At 59.4% G+C, this 17196-nt stretch overlaps 1 protein-coding gene across 3 annotated transcripts in view; it reads right to left on the reverse strand.

The window, feature by feature from the left end:
* NFIC (nuclear factor I C) overlaps nt 1–16913 on the reverse strand; it is a 40520-nt gene extending 23607 nt beyond the window's left edge. For 2 of the 3 annotated variants that reach the window (XM_054175499.1, XM_054175497.1), the window contains exon 1: nt 14097–14264. In XM_054175499.1, coding sequence (XP_054031474.1) covers nt 14097–14126 — 30 coding nt within the window. In that variant the 5' untranslated portion in view covers nt 14127–14264. Of the gene's footprint in view, nt 1–14096; nt 14265–16400 lie in introns of those variants that run through there. The other variant, XM_054175498.1, reaches the window with a different exon arrangement.
* Between the last annotated feature and the right edge of the window lie 283 nt (nt 16914–17196).

Below are 17196 nucleotides of genomic sequence, written 5' to 3' on the forward strand. Positions count from 1 at the left end.
AGGGTGCTGCCAGGCCTGGCCTCGTTTCCCCCTTCCAAACTGATGAAGTGCTGACTTTCTGTGCCAGATGCTGTGAGGGGAAACTGAGGCATGGGTCAAGCCTGGCTCTGTCCTGGTGTCAGACCTGCCATGGAGCAGGGAGGGGAAGGAATGATGCTCTGTGTGCAGCCAGACACTCCATGCCAGAATTAACTCCTCTGGCAGCCTGGGTTTCAGCAGTGCCAGGGAGCTGGTGGGCATGCAGCCAAAGTGTTGCCTCTTGCCATGCTCGTGCCCATCCTCACTGGCTTAGCTGGTGTGGGGACTCTGTACCCTGGCTGCTCAGCTGCCGTGGGTGTCTTTCCACTCTGGGGAGGGTGTGGGATCTCTGCCACACAGGGACACAGCAGCAAGCACAGACAGTGGCTGGGCACTGCAGCATGTGCTGGCCGGGCCTATGAGCATCCTCCACTTGAGTGCCTTGTCCAAACAGGTTGGGCTTGGCGAATCAGCCTGAATTTTCCAGTGAAAAAATGTTTCCTCAGGAAATTCCCGAGCAGTTTTCCCGGGAGGGGGTTGGGGCGTGGGGGGAGGGGAGTCGGGAGAAGAATAGGGGGAGGGGATGGGAAGGGTCAGATACTTCGCAAGGGGTTTTGCTCCCCACCAGCATGGCCCTGGCCCCGGCCCCATAGAGGAGAGGGATGGCAGCCCTGCCACGGGCAGGGAGTGACACGGAGTAGCCTTGCCGGCCCTGCGGGGACCACACAGGGTTTATTTGACAAGAGGATGCTCAGGCTCCCTGCCAAGGAGCCGCACACCTCCCAACCGCTGCCGGCTCCCACGGCTGCTGCTTCTGCCAGCTCCCACTCCCCGCAGCCAAGCGAGTCTGGGCAGGGGCTAGCAAGTTTGGCGCCAGGCCTCAGGAAGTCTTGGCACAGCAGTTGGGGGGATGCAGCTAGAGAGGCTCCAATAATCCTGAAAATCCCAAAATCCTGGTACCTGAAAGGGGTACAGAGGGGACTCGCTCCTTGCCCGGGCATTGATTCCCCCTTGCCAGAGCCTACAGGCGCCCTCAGCACGACTAATAGCTCTTGTGTGGCCCCAGCAAAGCCTCCGGTAGCCACTGCTTAACTGCTTGCTGAAGTGGTTCTTGATAATAAGTTAACCTGGTAATGAGACCTGTTGCCAAGACAGATGCAAATGACTGGGAAGTGCTCATTACAGGGGATGGAAAGAGGCACTTAGGCCCTGAAAAGCACCCAGCCCTTCCCAGGGCCAGCCCTGCATTGTATTAGAGCCCATTTTATAATAATTGCTCCAGAGAAGGAAATCTATTTGGACTCATCATAAAGTATTTATTAAAAAGAGCCTATTCACATTTTTTGCTGCTTGCCAGCATGGCACAGCCGGGCTTCCCAGCCTTCTCAGAAAACCCTAATGAGGCTTCCCTGGCCCTGCAGAGTGGCACTGCCATGTGGGAGGGAAGGAAACTGAGGCACGCTGGGCACAGGACAGTGGGAGGGAGGGAGCAGAGGGGCAGCTGGAGCTCCTGGGAAAGCAGCTGGGGATGGCAGAAGCTGTGCTGGCCTCGCTCGCCGAAATCTGGCCTCGCACCTGGGCCACCGGTGGGGCAAACCAGGCTGTCAGGGCCATGACCCCACACAACTCCCATCAGAGGCAGCCGAGTTGGGGTGGGGATGGCTAAGCCCCACCCCTGCAAAATCCCTCTTGAAGCCTGTGCTGGGGCAGAGCTCCAATGCCTACAGCAGCCTGGCTGTCGCTGACAGCAAGCTCAGAAGTGAAAGAAGGACATGGTGCAACCACCCCTCAGCTCCTCTCCCCACACCCCTGAGCTTTTTTACCCCCAGAGCCAACAGTATCCTCCAGCCAATCTCCGTGTACAGCCCAAGGCTGCTTATGGGCTGGACAGCATGCTCTGCTCTGGATGTGGACACCCTGTTGCTCCCTACGGGAGCCAGGATGGATGCAAGGCTAGAAAGAGGCTTCCATGTTTCGTTTGCTGCCTTACTGCTCAGCCCCACTCAGGATCAGACCAGGAGGTGGTGGATGAGCAAATAAAGCACCCAGTGTTCAACCATGTGCCTGGCACCACGGTGGCCCCAGACCTGTCACCAAGCTGTCCTGGTCTCCCCATGCACAGTGCGGCTCAAAACTATCCCACTGGGTCCTTTGAGCCATCCTGGAGCAGTCAGGGCACCACCACACCACGGGTGCCACAAACACTCTCCATCAGGCTGGTGCCCACCTGCCTGTGCCTACGTGCTGCGACGCGAGGTGATGCCCACGCTTGCCCTTGCAGGTGGTGCAGCTGCAAGCGGGGGTGCAGGGAGCGCCGAGGCTGCCACCGCAGGTCATGGGAGGCCGCAGCAGGCAACAAACCTGCCAGTTGCTTTGGAAAACAGCAGGAAGAGAAGCAGCTCTCTGTGCGGCTCCGGGCTCAGGTGCCAACACTGCTTGGGTCTGCACCAGCTGGCACAGCCCTCCCTGGCCAGCCAGCACCACCGGCAGCCAGCCACCGGGGGTGGCTCAGGTGGGCTGAAGCTGGGGAGGGCTCTCCCAGTGGCAGAGTTTTGTGCCCCAACCCTTTGCCCATCACCCCACTTCTGGTCTGCCTGCGTGCACCGGCACTTCCAGCAACAATGGGCCCTCCTTGTCTGTGGCTTTGCTCAACAGACCCAGGCACCCCAGGCAACCCAGGCAGCAGTGTGTCCAGGGTGCACGGGAGGGGTAAGGATGTCCTGGGGATTGTCCTCAGTCAGCACTGGTGGGGGAAAAACCAGAAGGGTGTTGGGGAGGGAGACCTGGCAGTGAGTGTCCAGTGCCACTCACTGCCTTTCTGCAGACTCACTTGGATCCCCCAGTGCTTCAGTTGCCCCAGGTGCACTCTGCACCTGTGCCCCTCAGGGTATGGCAGCCCATGGCTCAGCTTTTTTTTCCATGTGGGTGACCCCACCTGCCCCCAGCATGCAGCTCTGCCTGCCCAGAGATCGAGAAACTGAAGCATGGCACTGGCCAGGTCAGCCTGCAGGATGCAACAATGGCTGTTGAGATCTGGGAAGAACCCTGTGAGCAGCATAGGGGAAGCATAGAGAGGACCCAACCTGCAGCCAAGCAGAGGTCCCTCTCCCTAGAAATCATCCTGTGGCCATCAGCCACATGGCTCCCTGGCTAAAATCCCTCTGGGGATCCAAGGAAATGGTTTATGGATTAAAAAATGAAAAAGGCTTTCCCAACAGGCCCCAGCACTACCAGCTCCTTCACAGCACCCAGCACTTCACCCACCCCAGAGGTCCAGCCTGTGAGATGCTGGGATACGACGCAGGTATGGCAGCAGCTTGCACCTCCAGAACCACAGAGGGAAACTGAGGCAGGAGACAGCTCAGGGCAGGCAGCACTGTGTAAGGGAAGGCAGCATCACTTCAGCATCGCACCCAGCATCAAACAGGGACTCCCCAGCCTCCTTGGATAAAGCCCAGGGCTCTAACCTTGGTTCTAGCCCCTGACATAGGAGATTCCTCTCCCAATATATTTTTAGCCCTGCTTGGTCCATCCTGGCTTTTCTAAAACAGATTAATTTCCCTGCCTTGATCACACAGTGTAATGGTCTGGGGGTGTAAAGAGAGGTCTCCAACTCCCTGCCAGGAGTGTCTGCTGGGGAAGGATAGGTGGCATCATCTCTGCATGCTGTGATGGGGAGTGGTGCAATGGGCCCACAGTGCTCGCCCTGCTGCAAATCCAATCCCTGGTGGGTTGGAGTAAATCACTGGTTAAATATAGCCCCAGCCTTTCACTGAGGAGTTGGTGACCTTGCAGGAGGATCAGCTGCCCCTGGAGCCTTGGGGGTGAAGCGTTCATGCCTCCCTCCCCCAGCCATAGCCACATCATCTTTGCCACCCCTTGGACTTGCCAGCAGTTCAGCCTCTGCTCTGGCGCCTCACAGGCTCCCTTGGGGCTGGGGACACCTTGCCAAGACCCTTCACATAGGGAAGGGGATATCGAGGCACGGGGCAGTGACAGGCAAACAGAGACAAGGGCATCCCCAAAGGATCGGCACTGCTCGACTGCAGCCAGATCCGGCTCCCTCAGAGCCGAAGGACCAACGGCAGCAGGGGGAGGTTCATCTGCTTTCAGCAGCTCAGCAGAACCTCCCTGGACGGGTCCTATTTCAGGAGGGTTTTGGATGCCTCCCAAGCGGCAGCAGTGGGGGCTGGCCTGCACAAAGGGACTCTGTTTGGGATGCTGGGCTCCAGCGGTGCCTGGCGCAGAGGCTGGTGGCCGTGGCCATTCCCCTTGTCCCTTGTGTGATGAGTCAAAAGCTGGGGCTGGGGCACAGGGAATGTGCCCCTCTCCTGTGCTGGGTGCTGTCCCCCACCTGGAGGCAAAGTGAAGTCCAGGGCAGGACTGTCCTTGCCTCCTGGGCTGCCACTGTAACTGCTAAGTGACACTGCCGTACTGTGGAGATGGCTGTGCCAACCTGCCTCGTGATGCGGAGTCCACCAACCACCTGCCCTGGGCTACTTGCCCAGGCTGGCCCTGAGCCATGCCCTGGGGGAGTCCAAGGTCCCCGAGCAGGGACAGGCTGTCTGGGAGCCAATACTCCAGCCACCAGCTCCACGGCAGAGCAGGACACCAGGCTGGATCTTGCCAGCTTGATGCCATGATAGGGTGCACTGGGGTGCCAGCATGACTGGCCCTGGGACTGGGGAAGCCTCCTGCATGACCTCAACCCTTGCCTACTACCTGCTCCAGTCCCCGGAGGGCTTTGGAAAGCCCCAAAGTCGGGGACTGCAGTGCTGCTAACAGCCCACACGTGCTCTCAAGCTCCCTGCTGCATGTGGAGCTGCAGGTGCCCACACATGCTACCATGGCTGCAGGGATCAAAACCCCCAGAAACAAGGACTGGCTGAGAGGGCAGGGTCCTTGCCATGGTCATTCCAGGCAAGCTCTGGCTGGCCAGCTCCTGTCCCCATCCTCACACCACACACAGCAAGGCCACAGCTTGGCCCCTGACGCTACTGCTGGCAACTCCTCTCTCCAAGCAATTCACCACAAGGCAAGGAGGCTGGTGAGAGCACCCTGGCTCCCCAGGGCAGTAACTCAGGATGCAATGCAGTCATCGCTAATGCATCTGGACTCATTTATGGGGATGAGAAAATGTTTCCAGGTTTCCCACAAAGTCCCATTAAGGTCCCAGTTCCATGCTATTTTTAGTGCTCTCATCAAAAATGCCTTCCCCAGTTACCCTGGAAATCCAGGGTCCCACAGGGCTGGCAGGACCACCCTAGGCAGGCACCTGCCTCTCAAGGGAGTTGAGCTGCCCCAAGACTGGGTGCCTGCAGGGGCCAAACCCTGGCCCCATGACCCCTAACCCAGAAGCTTTGTACACATGGGTGTCCTGTGACAGTAGGGTGCCCCAGCCTGGCTTTTGCTTAGGAGTAGCTGAAGAAGGAAACCTGGTGGGAAACAGCAGGCAAAGCTGCCCCCATTTGCTGCCTTGCCCATGGAGCCCAGCACTTGCCACTGAGGATTGGAGAAGGGATGGTGGTGACAGGCGATGCTCAGTGGGGCTGAGCGTGCCAGCAGCAGCGTGTCCCTGCAGGTGCAGGGTCACATCCTGCAGCACCAGTTTGTCGCCTGGCAATGGCCACTGGCTGGCTCAGCCAACCTTCTCCCAGCCAGCAATCCCCAGAGCCCTGGTTAGACCTCTACCAAGGCAGAGGGTGCCCATGGGGCTCCCGGTGGAGCTGGCAAGAGCGTGCAGAGATCCTGCCCTCAGGCCTGAGCACTCACAAGCTATCTATAGCCATGACCTCAGCGGGTGCTGGGGCAGGCACCTGGTCGCGTGTCCTCCCTTCTTGGCACGGCTACCACCTCAGCCCTCACCTGTCAGAGAGCTGCTGCCTCGCCAGGGCTTTCACCCCAAACGTTCACTAATCTGAGGGGATTCAGCGTCAGGGGCTGCCCATGGGCCCTTCATAAAGACCGTTTCCATGGGGGGTTCAGCCAAGCAAGGCAGAGCAGCAGCTGGCAAGGGCAGACACCATTGCTGGGTGTTCCTGAGTTAATTGACAAGGTGCAGCCCTGGGGGCTGGATGAGAGGGAATGTGGGTGACCTGTCTCCAAGAAGGTCGAGTGGGGCACGTCTCTGTGTGAGCAGAGGTGACCTCAGGACATCCCACAGCTGTGCCCCACAGGTGTCGGGGTCGCAGCCTAATGCAGACCTGGGGGAGCACAGCGAGGTTGCTCTCCACCAACTGCCCCAGGGGCGAGTAGAAAAGGGGTGGCCCACAGGAGGGGAATTTCCCAGCTCTTTTCTCCACCAAACTCCTTGGCTTGTGCAATTAGAGAAATTTGTTTAACAAACTCGCAGGGGAGCAGTGCGGGCAGGGGGTGGCACACGGCCAGGGGCGCTGCTCACACAGGCCCTGCTCCCTCCCCACCCGCGGCTTTGATCAGCGCTGCACCGGGGGACAGGAGCGGCTCCTGCAGCCAGGGCCACCCCGTGCCACAGGAAGAGCCTCAGCTCCTGCAGACATGCTGCCCCTGGCAAACCCGTGCCCTGCCCATGCACCTCCAAACTGGCACCTCACTCTGCTCACTCCATCCCACTGCCCTCACACCTGATGGGGTGGCACGGCCCTGGCACCCTGTCCTGTGAGTGTGTGCAGCCGCCAGGCTCTCGGGCCACATGTGTGCCCATATATGCCCTGGGTGGTGCCCACTACACAGCACCCATGTGTGCCCTGCACTGTGCCCATGTGTGCTCTGTGCAGTGCCTGTGTGTGCCCTACACGCTGCCCACGTGTGCCCTGCGCAGCACCCATGCGCTGGCTGGCAGGCAGGTGCAGGCTGCAGGCGCATGCTCCTGCTCCCTCCCTCCCTCCCTCCCTGCCATTTCCATCCCAAACCCTTTACTCTGCACTTTTTGCCAGCAGCACCTCATTGGTATTCACGCCGTGCTGCTCGCCTGCCCTGGCACACAGGTTACTAAAGGAGATTCTGCAGCACCGCGTGGGGAGGTGGGGCACATTACAGCCCCACTTTCTTCCATCGCCAGGCACAAGCCAAGGCGCGGTGGTAGGGGTGGGCATGATCTGGCACATCACAGCTCCCACCAAGCAATCACAGGATGGAACATCTCCATCACCCATTCTCTCAGGGTGAGGTGGGCTGGCATGTGGGCACCGGCGAGCTTTGCAGCAAACGGCATGACAGGTGGCTCCCCAGGGACAGCTGGCAGTGCACCGGCACTCTCCAGCCTCCCTGGTGGTCCACGATGCCTGCTTGCAAGGTGGGAGCAAGAGGCAAAGGGGGACATGAGCTGAGCTGGCAGAGCTTGGCATTGCCATCACTCTTGCCACCGGCACCCAGGCGAGTCCCGGATGGCATCCACCGCATCCCCAGTAGGACCGTGCCTTCAGGACGGCATCCTGGGGTGAGGAGGGAGCAGCGGTGCCTCTCGTTTTGGGGCTGGTTCAGCGAAAGGGGAAACGTCTGGGTGGAAAATCAACATTTCTCTCTCTGGGCTGCCTTTTTTTTTTTTTTTCCTATGAAAGCAAAAATATTTCTTGGTTTTTCGTGATCAGAAACACGTTGGGGGTTTGTTTTGGACAGCAGCCGGTCAAATACCATTTCCCTGTGAAGGGAATGCAGGGGCCCTTTGTGAGGAGAGCAAAAACCTTCATAGAAAACCAGATAAACCACCAATATTTTAAAATGTCCACCTGGCCACGAACTCAAACTCCCAGGGAAAAGGGGTCAGCAAGGGGGCTGGATCCTTATATTCCCATGCCAGGCACTGCTGCCCCATCTTGAGCAGCAGCAGTGGCTGGGAGGGCGATGCTCACAGTGGGCAGCCCGAGGCCCAGACCTGGGGATTTTGCCCAAAATGCTGATTAGAGCTGGCTGCTGGCCAGGGAAGGGAGGCTGAATGCACTGCTACAGCAGCAGCAAGTTAACTGAGAAATCAATCCTTGGCAGGGGCTGGCCGGTGAATCCCCCAGTGTGTCAGCACTGCTGCACCTGAACCGCAGGATCCTTTCCCAGCTCTTCTCCAGGACTTGGGAAGAACTGTGCCTTGACACCTGGTGCAGGGTGCTGGGTCCCAGCCAAGCTAGCACAGTGTGGCATGGCCGGGGGGGTAACTGCCCAGGGCTGATGTGACAGATGAAAAGCCCAGATGCCCGCGTGTGTGTGAGCCAGCCCCAGGATGCCTGCAGGGACTCTGGGCATCCCCACTCTGCAGCTGGCACATCCCAGGAATATGCATCCCCTCCCTGAGGGTGACACCACCTCAGGGTGCCCAGTCAGGCAGGGCTGGGAGGAAAGCTGAGCTCAGGCTCTTGCAGTGCCCTTCGGTACACCCAAAGCCTCCAAAGGTGCTTTGGTACCCAAAACTTACAAGCGTTTGGTACTGGCCACCTCTGGCCCTGCTGAGGCTCAGGCTCAGACCCACCAGTAGCCCCCAGCCATGCCATGGGGACATCACTGGTAATGCCACACACTATTAGCCCAACTCAGCAGGGCTTGAGCACCCTGGCTGTTCCCCATCACCTTCGTCACTCTGCCCCACTCTGCCCAGCACACCCTAAGATGCCACTAGAGAAATCTCCACTTTGGGGGTCCCTAAAGAGCAGACTGCACCCCTGCCACCGTGAGGCCCTGCTTGCACTTCTGTCTTGGGTGCAGAGACTGGTGCACACAGGAGCCAGACACCCTCCTGTGAGTACCTGGCCTCCTTTGCCAATGCTCAGTGCCAGCACTGCCATCCTCTTGCAAGAAGAGCCATAGCACAGCCAGAGGTGACAGGCAACGACCCAGATTCACAAGGGGGTTTTTAACTTCCCTGCCAGCCTTCCTTTTTCTCCAGCAAGGGATCCCAGGGACACTCGCCATTGCCACCACACAGCCCCCATCCCTGCAATCCAGGGTTCAGCTTGTGCTTAGGACAGCTGCAGCTATGCCAGGAGTGATGAACAATGGGCACCTCTCAGGCGGTAGGAAAATGTTCGGGAGCCAGACACAGGGAATGTCTATGCGGGCAAGGGAAGCTGGCAAGCAGGCAGCACAAGCTGCTCCTGTCCTCAGGGCCATCCTTGGCCAGCCTCAGAGAAGCAGGGGACACTGTCCCCCCTTCCCCCTGGGTGCAAGACCTGCTGTGTGCAGCCCCAGGCCAGCACACATCTCCCCTCAGGGTTCTCAAGTCTTTCATGCTGGTGCTGCCCGGGGCACCCGAAGGAGCTGCTCATCTGGCCCTGGCACGGTGCTGAGCCTTGCCGCTCTGCCACCGCCCCATTCACATCCTGCCACATGGCCGCTGCCACCGATACCCCTGTAAGAGGGGAAAAATGCTGGGTAAAAGACTTAGACCAGCAGCAGTCCTCAAGCCCTCCTGGGCTCAGGGAGGTATTCCGCATTTGCTTTGGGATAGCTGGGCAGTGAGCTGGGCCCTGGTGTCTCGGCTTTGTTCTGTAAGCTGCAAAAGCATGCTTGCAGCACTGGGCATGCAGCGGGTTCACTCCCTGCCCTGGTACAGAGCAAAACGCAGGCAGGGAGGGAATCGTAGGCAGGGAAGAAAGCGCAGGCAAGGGCAGAGCTGCCCAAGGTGAATTATTGGCGGGCGCCTCAGCGTGCTTGCAGGAGGGAGGCTGATTTATTGTGTGAGGCTCTTGCCAAGTTCAAGGTGATGTGATGGAGAGTGGCACAGTGCAAGCAGCAGCCACCTGGCCAACGCTGTCTCTTGTGCAGCATGCCTTATCCTGCCCACTGCCCCACATGCCCACCCCAGCTCTCCAATATGGCTTCATACACTGCACTTAAACTGAAATCTATTTCTTCCAGGTGAGGATTTAAGATCAGACCAGGCAGAAGCAGCAGGGTCCTCAACAGCGCGGCCGGTGTGAGCAGCTGGGCAGGGCTAGCCAGGGCAAGCGGGCACGGCGTGGCAGGCGCCTCGTGGGGAATGCAAGGCTCTCCCGAAGGTTTCCTTTAAAGAACAGCCTCATTGTTTTTCCCAAACAATACTGAGCAGATGGGAGAATTGAAAGTGTGTTGCAACCTTCCCTCTCTCCCCCCGCCGTGCCTGGCCTGCTTCTCCCATCCTTTGGCAGGCGATCTGAGCTCCCGGCTGGAAACCAGTTCACCAGAGCTACTGGTTAAGGGGGTGAGCACCAGCACTCCCCTCTCTAACTGGAAAGCTGCAGTGCTTTTGGGGAGGAGATTTGCCAAAAGATGCCCCAGTAAGATGTGCCCAGCAGGGAGCTCCCTGCTATGGCCACATGCCTGAGTCAGCGGTGGCAGCTGGGTGACGTGCAATCAACCAGCAGTGTCTGGGGAGAGGCCGAGATCCCCCTCAGCACCCAGGAGACGGTGCCTCCGACCAAGCCACATGTCTGTGGTGCCCCTTGTAGCAGGGCTCTGTCCCTCAGGCACTGCAGCCTCTTTCCCCAGGCAATGACGGTGTTTGCCAGTACAGAGGTTTATACCAGGCCAGCTTGGCTGGGCTGCTCCTTGATGCCCCCAGGATTGGGTGCCACTGGTCATGGCACGTGCAGAGAGGTTCATGCTGGCTCTTGGGCAGGCGGTGCAGGCGTGTTGCCTCCACACTGAAACCAGTCTCCAAGGAGGCATTTGAGCACAGTACTGGGAGCCCGGCATCCCGCCAGGGGCCAGCCGGAGACCCTCTCCTGGGCCCCAGCAGACCCAAGGGGCCCAGAAGAGGGTCCCTGGCCAGACCCCAGCAGGATGCCTGGCTCCCACTGCTCCCAGCTGCCTTTGAGGCTGGCTCCCACCTCACTTTGCTCTCTGCCTTTGAGTACCTGGGTGGGGGTCTCAGGGAGTGCCAGAGACAAGCCAGAGGTATGCAGGAGCATCACCAGTCATAAAATTTATCCATCTTCTTTCTGGGAGCATCCCAAATCCGCTCCTGTCCACCCTACTGCAGATCCAGGAGCCAGGGGTAACTGCTATGGCTTCAGAATGCCAACAGCTCCTCGTGTAGCAAGGGACACGCACGCGGGGCCAGTGGTGCTCGGTGCTGGGATTATTCCAGAGCCCTGGCAGACAGAGCTCCCCTTGGTTCCCCATGGGCAGGGTGAAGCCTCATGCATGGCAACACTGCCAGTGTCACTTCCCTGCTAATCCATGCAGCTCCCTCTTCATTTCCTAGCCTGTCCCTGAAAGTGGACAGAGGTGAGCTGGGGGAGTGAAAGTCCCCTGGCAGGGACAGAGAGATGAGGAGGGCACAAAATGCCCCTCCTTGCTTGACAGGAGGCTCGGCTGAGGGCCCAGCTGGGAGCATGTTACAGATGCCTTTGCCAGGGCTATTTTGGTGCTGCTGGGCTGCCAAGGCCCAGCTTGGACCATCTCTGGCTGGGAAGGGTGGCTTCCCAAGCAGTAGCTGGGATCCCAGTGTCTGTGCTGGACTCAAGGGGCTGGCGGTGGGGAGACATGAAGGCAGCACAGGGCGGCTCCCGCGCACGTTCCAATGTATCCACATCACCATCCGTGGCAACCAGGCCGGGCGAGCCTCCCTGCCGCGCGGGTTGGATGGGAACGACCAAGCTGGCGGCGGGGGGAGCACCGGGGGGGCTGGATCTGGTAGGTGCAGACAGCGTCTCATCCCATCCTAGCCAGGCTGGGTTGCAGCTGAGGCTAAGCCAGGGCAAAGGAGAGGAACTGGAGCCCCTTCCCCGCATGAAGGTGCCGAAGTGGAGGCTGAGACCCGTGGAATAAAATCCAGCTCCTGCCTGGTGCCTGGGCAAAGTGCTGGGAACAGCTCGGGTTTGTGAGCAGAACGGCTCCTGCCAGCCCTGGCCTGACCAACCAGTGACCACACAGCTTCCCACATCAGACCAAGTTCTGTTAGCTGGCAGCAACAGGCTCTGCCAACCCAGTGCCAGCTGGATACTGGGATAGTGGGGAGGTGGTGGGCCCTCCATAAAGGATGGAGTTGGAGTGAGAGAGCAGGGAAACAAAAGAAAGTAAAAAGAGAAAAGAAAAGGAGGAAAAGTAAAAGGAAGGGAAAAAATGAAGGAAGGGAAAAAAGAGAAGAGGTTCGGAGAGGAGAGGTTCGGAGAGGAGAGGTTCGGAGAGGTTCGGAGAGGAGAGGAGAGGAGAGGTTCGGAGAGGAGAGGAGAGGTTCGGAGAGGAGAGGAGAGGTTCGGAGAGGAGAGGAGAGGTTCGGAGAGGTTCGGAGAGGAGAGGAGAGGAGAGGAGAGGAGAGGAGAGGAGAGGAGAGGAGAGGAGAGGAGAGGAGAGGAGAGGAGAGGAGAGGAGAGGAGAGGAGAGGAGAGGAGAGGAGAGGAGAGGAGAGGAGAGAAAAAAGGAACAAAGAAAAGAAAGAAGGAAAAAGAAGGAAGAAAAGAAAAAATAATAAAAAGGAGGAGAAAGAAGGGAAGAAAGGAGAAAGGGAGAAAAGGAGAAAAGAAAAAAGAAGAAAAGAAGAAGGGAAGAAGAAGAAGGGAAGGAGAAGATGAAGGAGAAGAAAAGAAAAGAAGAAGAAAAGAAGAAGGAAAGAAGAAGAAAAGAAGAAGGAAAAAAACAAGATAAAAGAGAAAAGATGAGAAAAAATAAAATAGAAAATATTAAGATAGAGGCAAAAAAAAAAAAGAATAAAAAAAAAAGGCAGACTGAGGTGTGTCTCGTACCAAGCCAACCACATGATGGGAGCACCATACCCAGGGTCTCTGAACAGCCCCAGTGCTGCCCATCTGTGCTGATGCCTGTGCCCATTTCAGTGCCCATGCCCGCGCCTGTGCTGCCAAGAGCCTCATATGGCTACACCATATCCAGGGAGAGCCCGAGACAAGGCCAGGCCCCGTGCTGCCCTCCAGCACAATGCAGGTGCCATAGTGCTGCTGATGGGACCCCCTTGAACCCCAACACGACAGCTGATTCCAAGCCTCTGAGGTGTAGCCAGATACTGCCTGCACCTCAGGCTCAAGGGAAGGACCTGGAAGGAGAATCCGTGCTGCGGGCACAGGGGTCCAGCAGCAGCACTCCTCCCCATCAGAACCGAGCCCTCGCTGGGTGCGGCACAGGCTGGATTTGGAGCAGGCAGTGGCTGCCAGCAGAGAAGAGGTTACAAGCTGGGGTGGAGGGGGGGAAGCTGCCTGCTCAATAATTAAATAAATATCAGCGATCAATAAGGACAGAGCAAAGGCAGAGCCGCAGCGGCAGTGGTGCGGGCAGGAGGAGTGTTCCTGAAAGCCTCCCAGCCACAACTGGACCAGCTGGGTGACTTCGGGGATGCCCCCCCTTGCCTGCGCCATGGGCCCTGGCACAGCCACCCCACCGCATGCCACACTGGTGTGGCCTGGAGTGACACCAGCATCCCCAGGCACACGGCTCAGGGCCGCCTCTTGACCCCCCTAGACACAGACAAGGGCCAGCACAGTGCCTCACCTTGCAGACTGAGGGGGTGCCCCCCCATCCTGCCATGGATGACCCCCCACCATCCTCATCCGCCAGCGTGGCATGGCACAGCTTATTGTAAATAGTCCCAAACTTGGAGGATTTTGAAGAAAAAGCCGATACTGCCCGGCCCCACCCCCACCTCCTTGCACCCCACCATGTGCCGCCAGGCTGGGGGGGGGACGGCTGGGTAAGGAAGGAAAAAGTTTCACGCTACGTGAAAGGTGGTGTAGCTAAGGCCGAACTCGCAGTGCCAAGCCCCCCCAGCCTCCCCACAGCCAACTAGGCACCCCCCTGCACCTCACCGTGCTCCGCTGCAGCCCCAAAGCCAGCAGCCTCCCCGCACCACCCACCCCCGGGCGCAGCGAAAACACAAAACCCAAACCACAAGGAACCTTCCCCTCCCGCGCCCCGAGTGAAGGCGGACGCAGAACCCCCCTCCCCCAAATACCAGAAACACCAAAAAGCCACCCAAAAAAAGGTGTGGGGGTAAGCAAGAGGTAAACCCGACTCCTCTGAGAAGCCCCTCTCCCTGCTACGATTACTATTTTTTAATCGTGGGTGGCGGGGGGGGGGGGGTGGGGGTGTTTTACTTTTGGTTTTTTTTTGTTGCATTACAACTGTGAAAGTCCGTTGCGGTGAAGGAAGGAAAAGTGGGGGGGGCCCGCGAGGGGTCTGGTTACCTGGGTCAGGCAGAGAGGAGACGAATACATCCCGAGCCGTGCTGGGAAAGTGGCTAATTGCAGGGCTGAGACTCGAGGCGTAAAAGTTACTGAGTCATTTCGGAGGCTGGAGCAGTCCGGGCGTTTTTTCTCTCTCTCCTTTGGAGCGGCTGTGCGGGGCCCGGGGGGGGGGGGGTTGGGGGGGGGAGGGAGTGGGGACGGACGGGCAGAGGAGGGCGTCCCCGCGGAAGGGGGGGCCGAGGAGGAAATAAAAAAGGGTCCAACTTCCACCCCCCCCCCAGAAAAAAAAAAAACCAACCACCACAACAGGAAAAAAAAAGGGAAGAAAAAGCGCGTAACTATTCCCCCCCCTTGGAAAATAAAGCGCTTTTTTTGTTGTTGTTTGTGCGGTTGGAGGGGGGGCCCGCGTTTTAAAGAGACAAAAGGCTCATCTTTGCTCGAGGGGGGGCTGGGGGGGCCCGCACCCAGCCTGCGGGCAGAGCCGGCGAGCAGCGGGGAAGTTAGAGGGGAAGCGGCTCCATCCGAGCCACGGGCAGCGGAGGGAGGGAGGGAAGAAAGAATGAGAAAATGAAAAAAAAAAAAAAAAAAAAAAAGGCGAGGAATGAAGTGACGTTATGAAAAAAGCCCATCCCAAAATATTACATCCCATTTAAAGATGTAGGAACCCCCTTTGGCTCCAGGGCCGAGGCGCTGCGGGGCAGAGACGAACGAGGGAGGGAGGGAGGGAGGGAGGGACGGGCCCCCTCCCCCCGCGGGCTCGCCCTTTTTGGGCTGTTTTGCGTTTTTTTTTTAAGTTTTTAATTTTTAATAGACGGAGCCGATACGGCTAGGGGAGAGGAAAAAAACGATATCTGCAGATTCATAAGCAACTTCTGGGCAGCAGCCCCGGGAGACGCTGGCCTGGCACGGGCAGGGGGTGTCCCCCCCGCCCCGTTCCGAGCCCCGGTGCCAAAGAGACCGCCCCGCCGCATCCCGACTCTGATCGCTCCCCCTCCTGCTTTAACGCCCAGCAGCGTCTCGACTCACGGCCCCGGGGCCGGCGGGGGGAGCGCCCGGGCAGCCCCGCGCCCGGGCAGCCCCGCGTCCGCCCCCGCCCGAGCGCACAAAGCGAGCGGAGCCCCGCGCCCGGCGAACTCCAAACAGCAAGTTCTCGCTGCAGACACCACTGCCACCGACCCATTCTGCAGGCTCTAATGAAACCTAATTAGCGAGGGCGAGAGCCACTTATAGAAAAACAAAGGGAATCCCCGCTCCTAATTGTGGAAGCCAGTCCTAGCTACGCAGTAGGGCGGACGGCAGCCGCCGAGGCCGCAGATCCCGGCCCCGCTCGCTGCACCCCAGCCATGGTTTAATTCTCCCTGCCAAGCCCTGAAGCGCAGCAGAGACCCCGCTGACCGCCGGGGGCTGCTCCGGGAGTTGCGAGGCCGCGGCTCCAGCCAAGCCTCGCTCTCTCCAACAGCGTTCTTCCCCCCGTCCCGCAGATCCCCTCCCCGCACAACTGATTTTTCACTCTGAACTTTTCCTAGCCCCTGGAGGACGATCTCCGCCCGGGGAGTTAGGGGTTTAACCCCCACCTTCCTCTGCATTAAACCTGCCCCGGAGGCAGCCCCGCTCCGTGACATGCGGCAGCACTAGTGCGGATCCCCGCAAACTTCGCCGGCCGGGCCCGCTCTCCACCGCCCTCCCCCCGCCCCCCGCATTCTCCGCCGCCGCTGCTCCGGGGGAGCTGGGGGCGCAAGATTCCGCTTCGCCCTGGGGCCTGGCAGAAAGCGAAGAGGGAGAAGCCCAGCACGGCGAGCCGACGGGTGATGGGCGCCTTTTTTTTTTTTTTCCCTCTTTTTTTTCCCTTTTTTCCCCGTCCTCCACCTCCGCAGGGCGGCCCTGCGCACCGCGCTGCGGACTTGAACGCGACCCTCCCGGCCGTCACTTCCAAGTTCAAGTCGGTGCGGCTGGCAACCTCTCCGCCCCTTTTTTAGCGGCCATTTTCAGCTCTATCCAGCCCTCCGAGGGCTGCAGAGTCCCCCCCCCCGCCCCAACCCCGTGCCGCGACCTTCCCGCCCCCCCTTACACCGCGCGGGGGAAGTAGGGGAGGAGAGACAGCGGCAACTTCCCTCCGCCTGGCCCGCACCCTCTCTACCGCCGCCCCTACACTCCCCCCGGGCATCCTGTTCAAGTCTGGTGGTGGCATCGCTCCGGCCCCGCCGCCCCCTCCCCGGCTCCGGTGGGTGCACACGCGAACACACGCACACGGGGGTGGGGAGAGGAGGAAAGTAGAAGGGAAAATGAAAGTGTTATGGGACCTACCATAGCCAAGTGCAATTAACGGGCTTCCAAGTTGCTGCGGAAAGCAAAGCAAAGAGGGTGGGATTTTTTTTTTGTATTTTGTTCTAAAACGTGTGTTTTCCACCCAGCCGACGGTGGAGGAAAAAAAATCGTTGCCCTCAAAAATAATTAAAAAAATTAAAAGCCGAATAATAATAATAATAATAATAATAAAAGCCCTCCCAAAGGCCACAGGCAACGTCAAAGTGTCCCCGGCAAGCGCTTACGTTCTCTCCGGCTCGGTCCCGCTGCCGGGGCCCATGCTCCGGCTTCCGCGTACCGGGAGCCAGGCCGGGCCGCGCTCCCCCACGCGGGGCCGGAGACAGGGGCCCGCGGCCGCCAGCGGCGAGTTCCGGGGCGGCGGTGGGAGAACCGGGCCTGGCCCGGCCCGGCCTCATGCACCGCGGGGGTGACGGGGATGAGGGGAGCTGGGGGGCGGCGGGGCGATGGTTATTTTTGCAAAGCAAGGGGGAAAAAAATATTTTTTTTTTAAGAAAAAGAAATAAAAAATGAGCCCCGGGGAGAGGGCCGGCGGAGGGCTGGGCTGCGCCTATGGAAGAGCAAAGCTGGCATCGCCCCCGCCCCCCCGCAGCGAAGCCCAACTCCGGCCGGGCACGGCTCCTCCTCGCAGTCCGCAGCGCCCCGGCCCCATCGCTGCCGCCTCCGCCTCTGCCTCCTCCCCTCGCCCGGGGCACCGGCGGCGCTGCGGAGGGGATGCTCCCGGTGCAGGGGCGGGGAGGAGAAAGGCTCCGGCCCCTCTCGCCCTGCAGCGCGACGG

This window comes from Dryobates pubescens, chromosome 31, assembly GCF_014839835.1.
Source record: "Dryobates pubescens isolate bDryPub1 chromosome 31, bDryPub1.pri, whole genome shotgun sequence".
Classification (NCBI taxonomy): Eukaryota; Metazoa; Chordata; class Aves; order Piciformes; family Picidae; genus Dryobates; species Dryobates pubescens.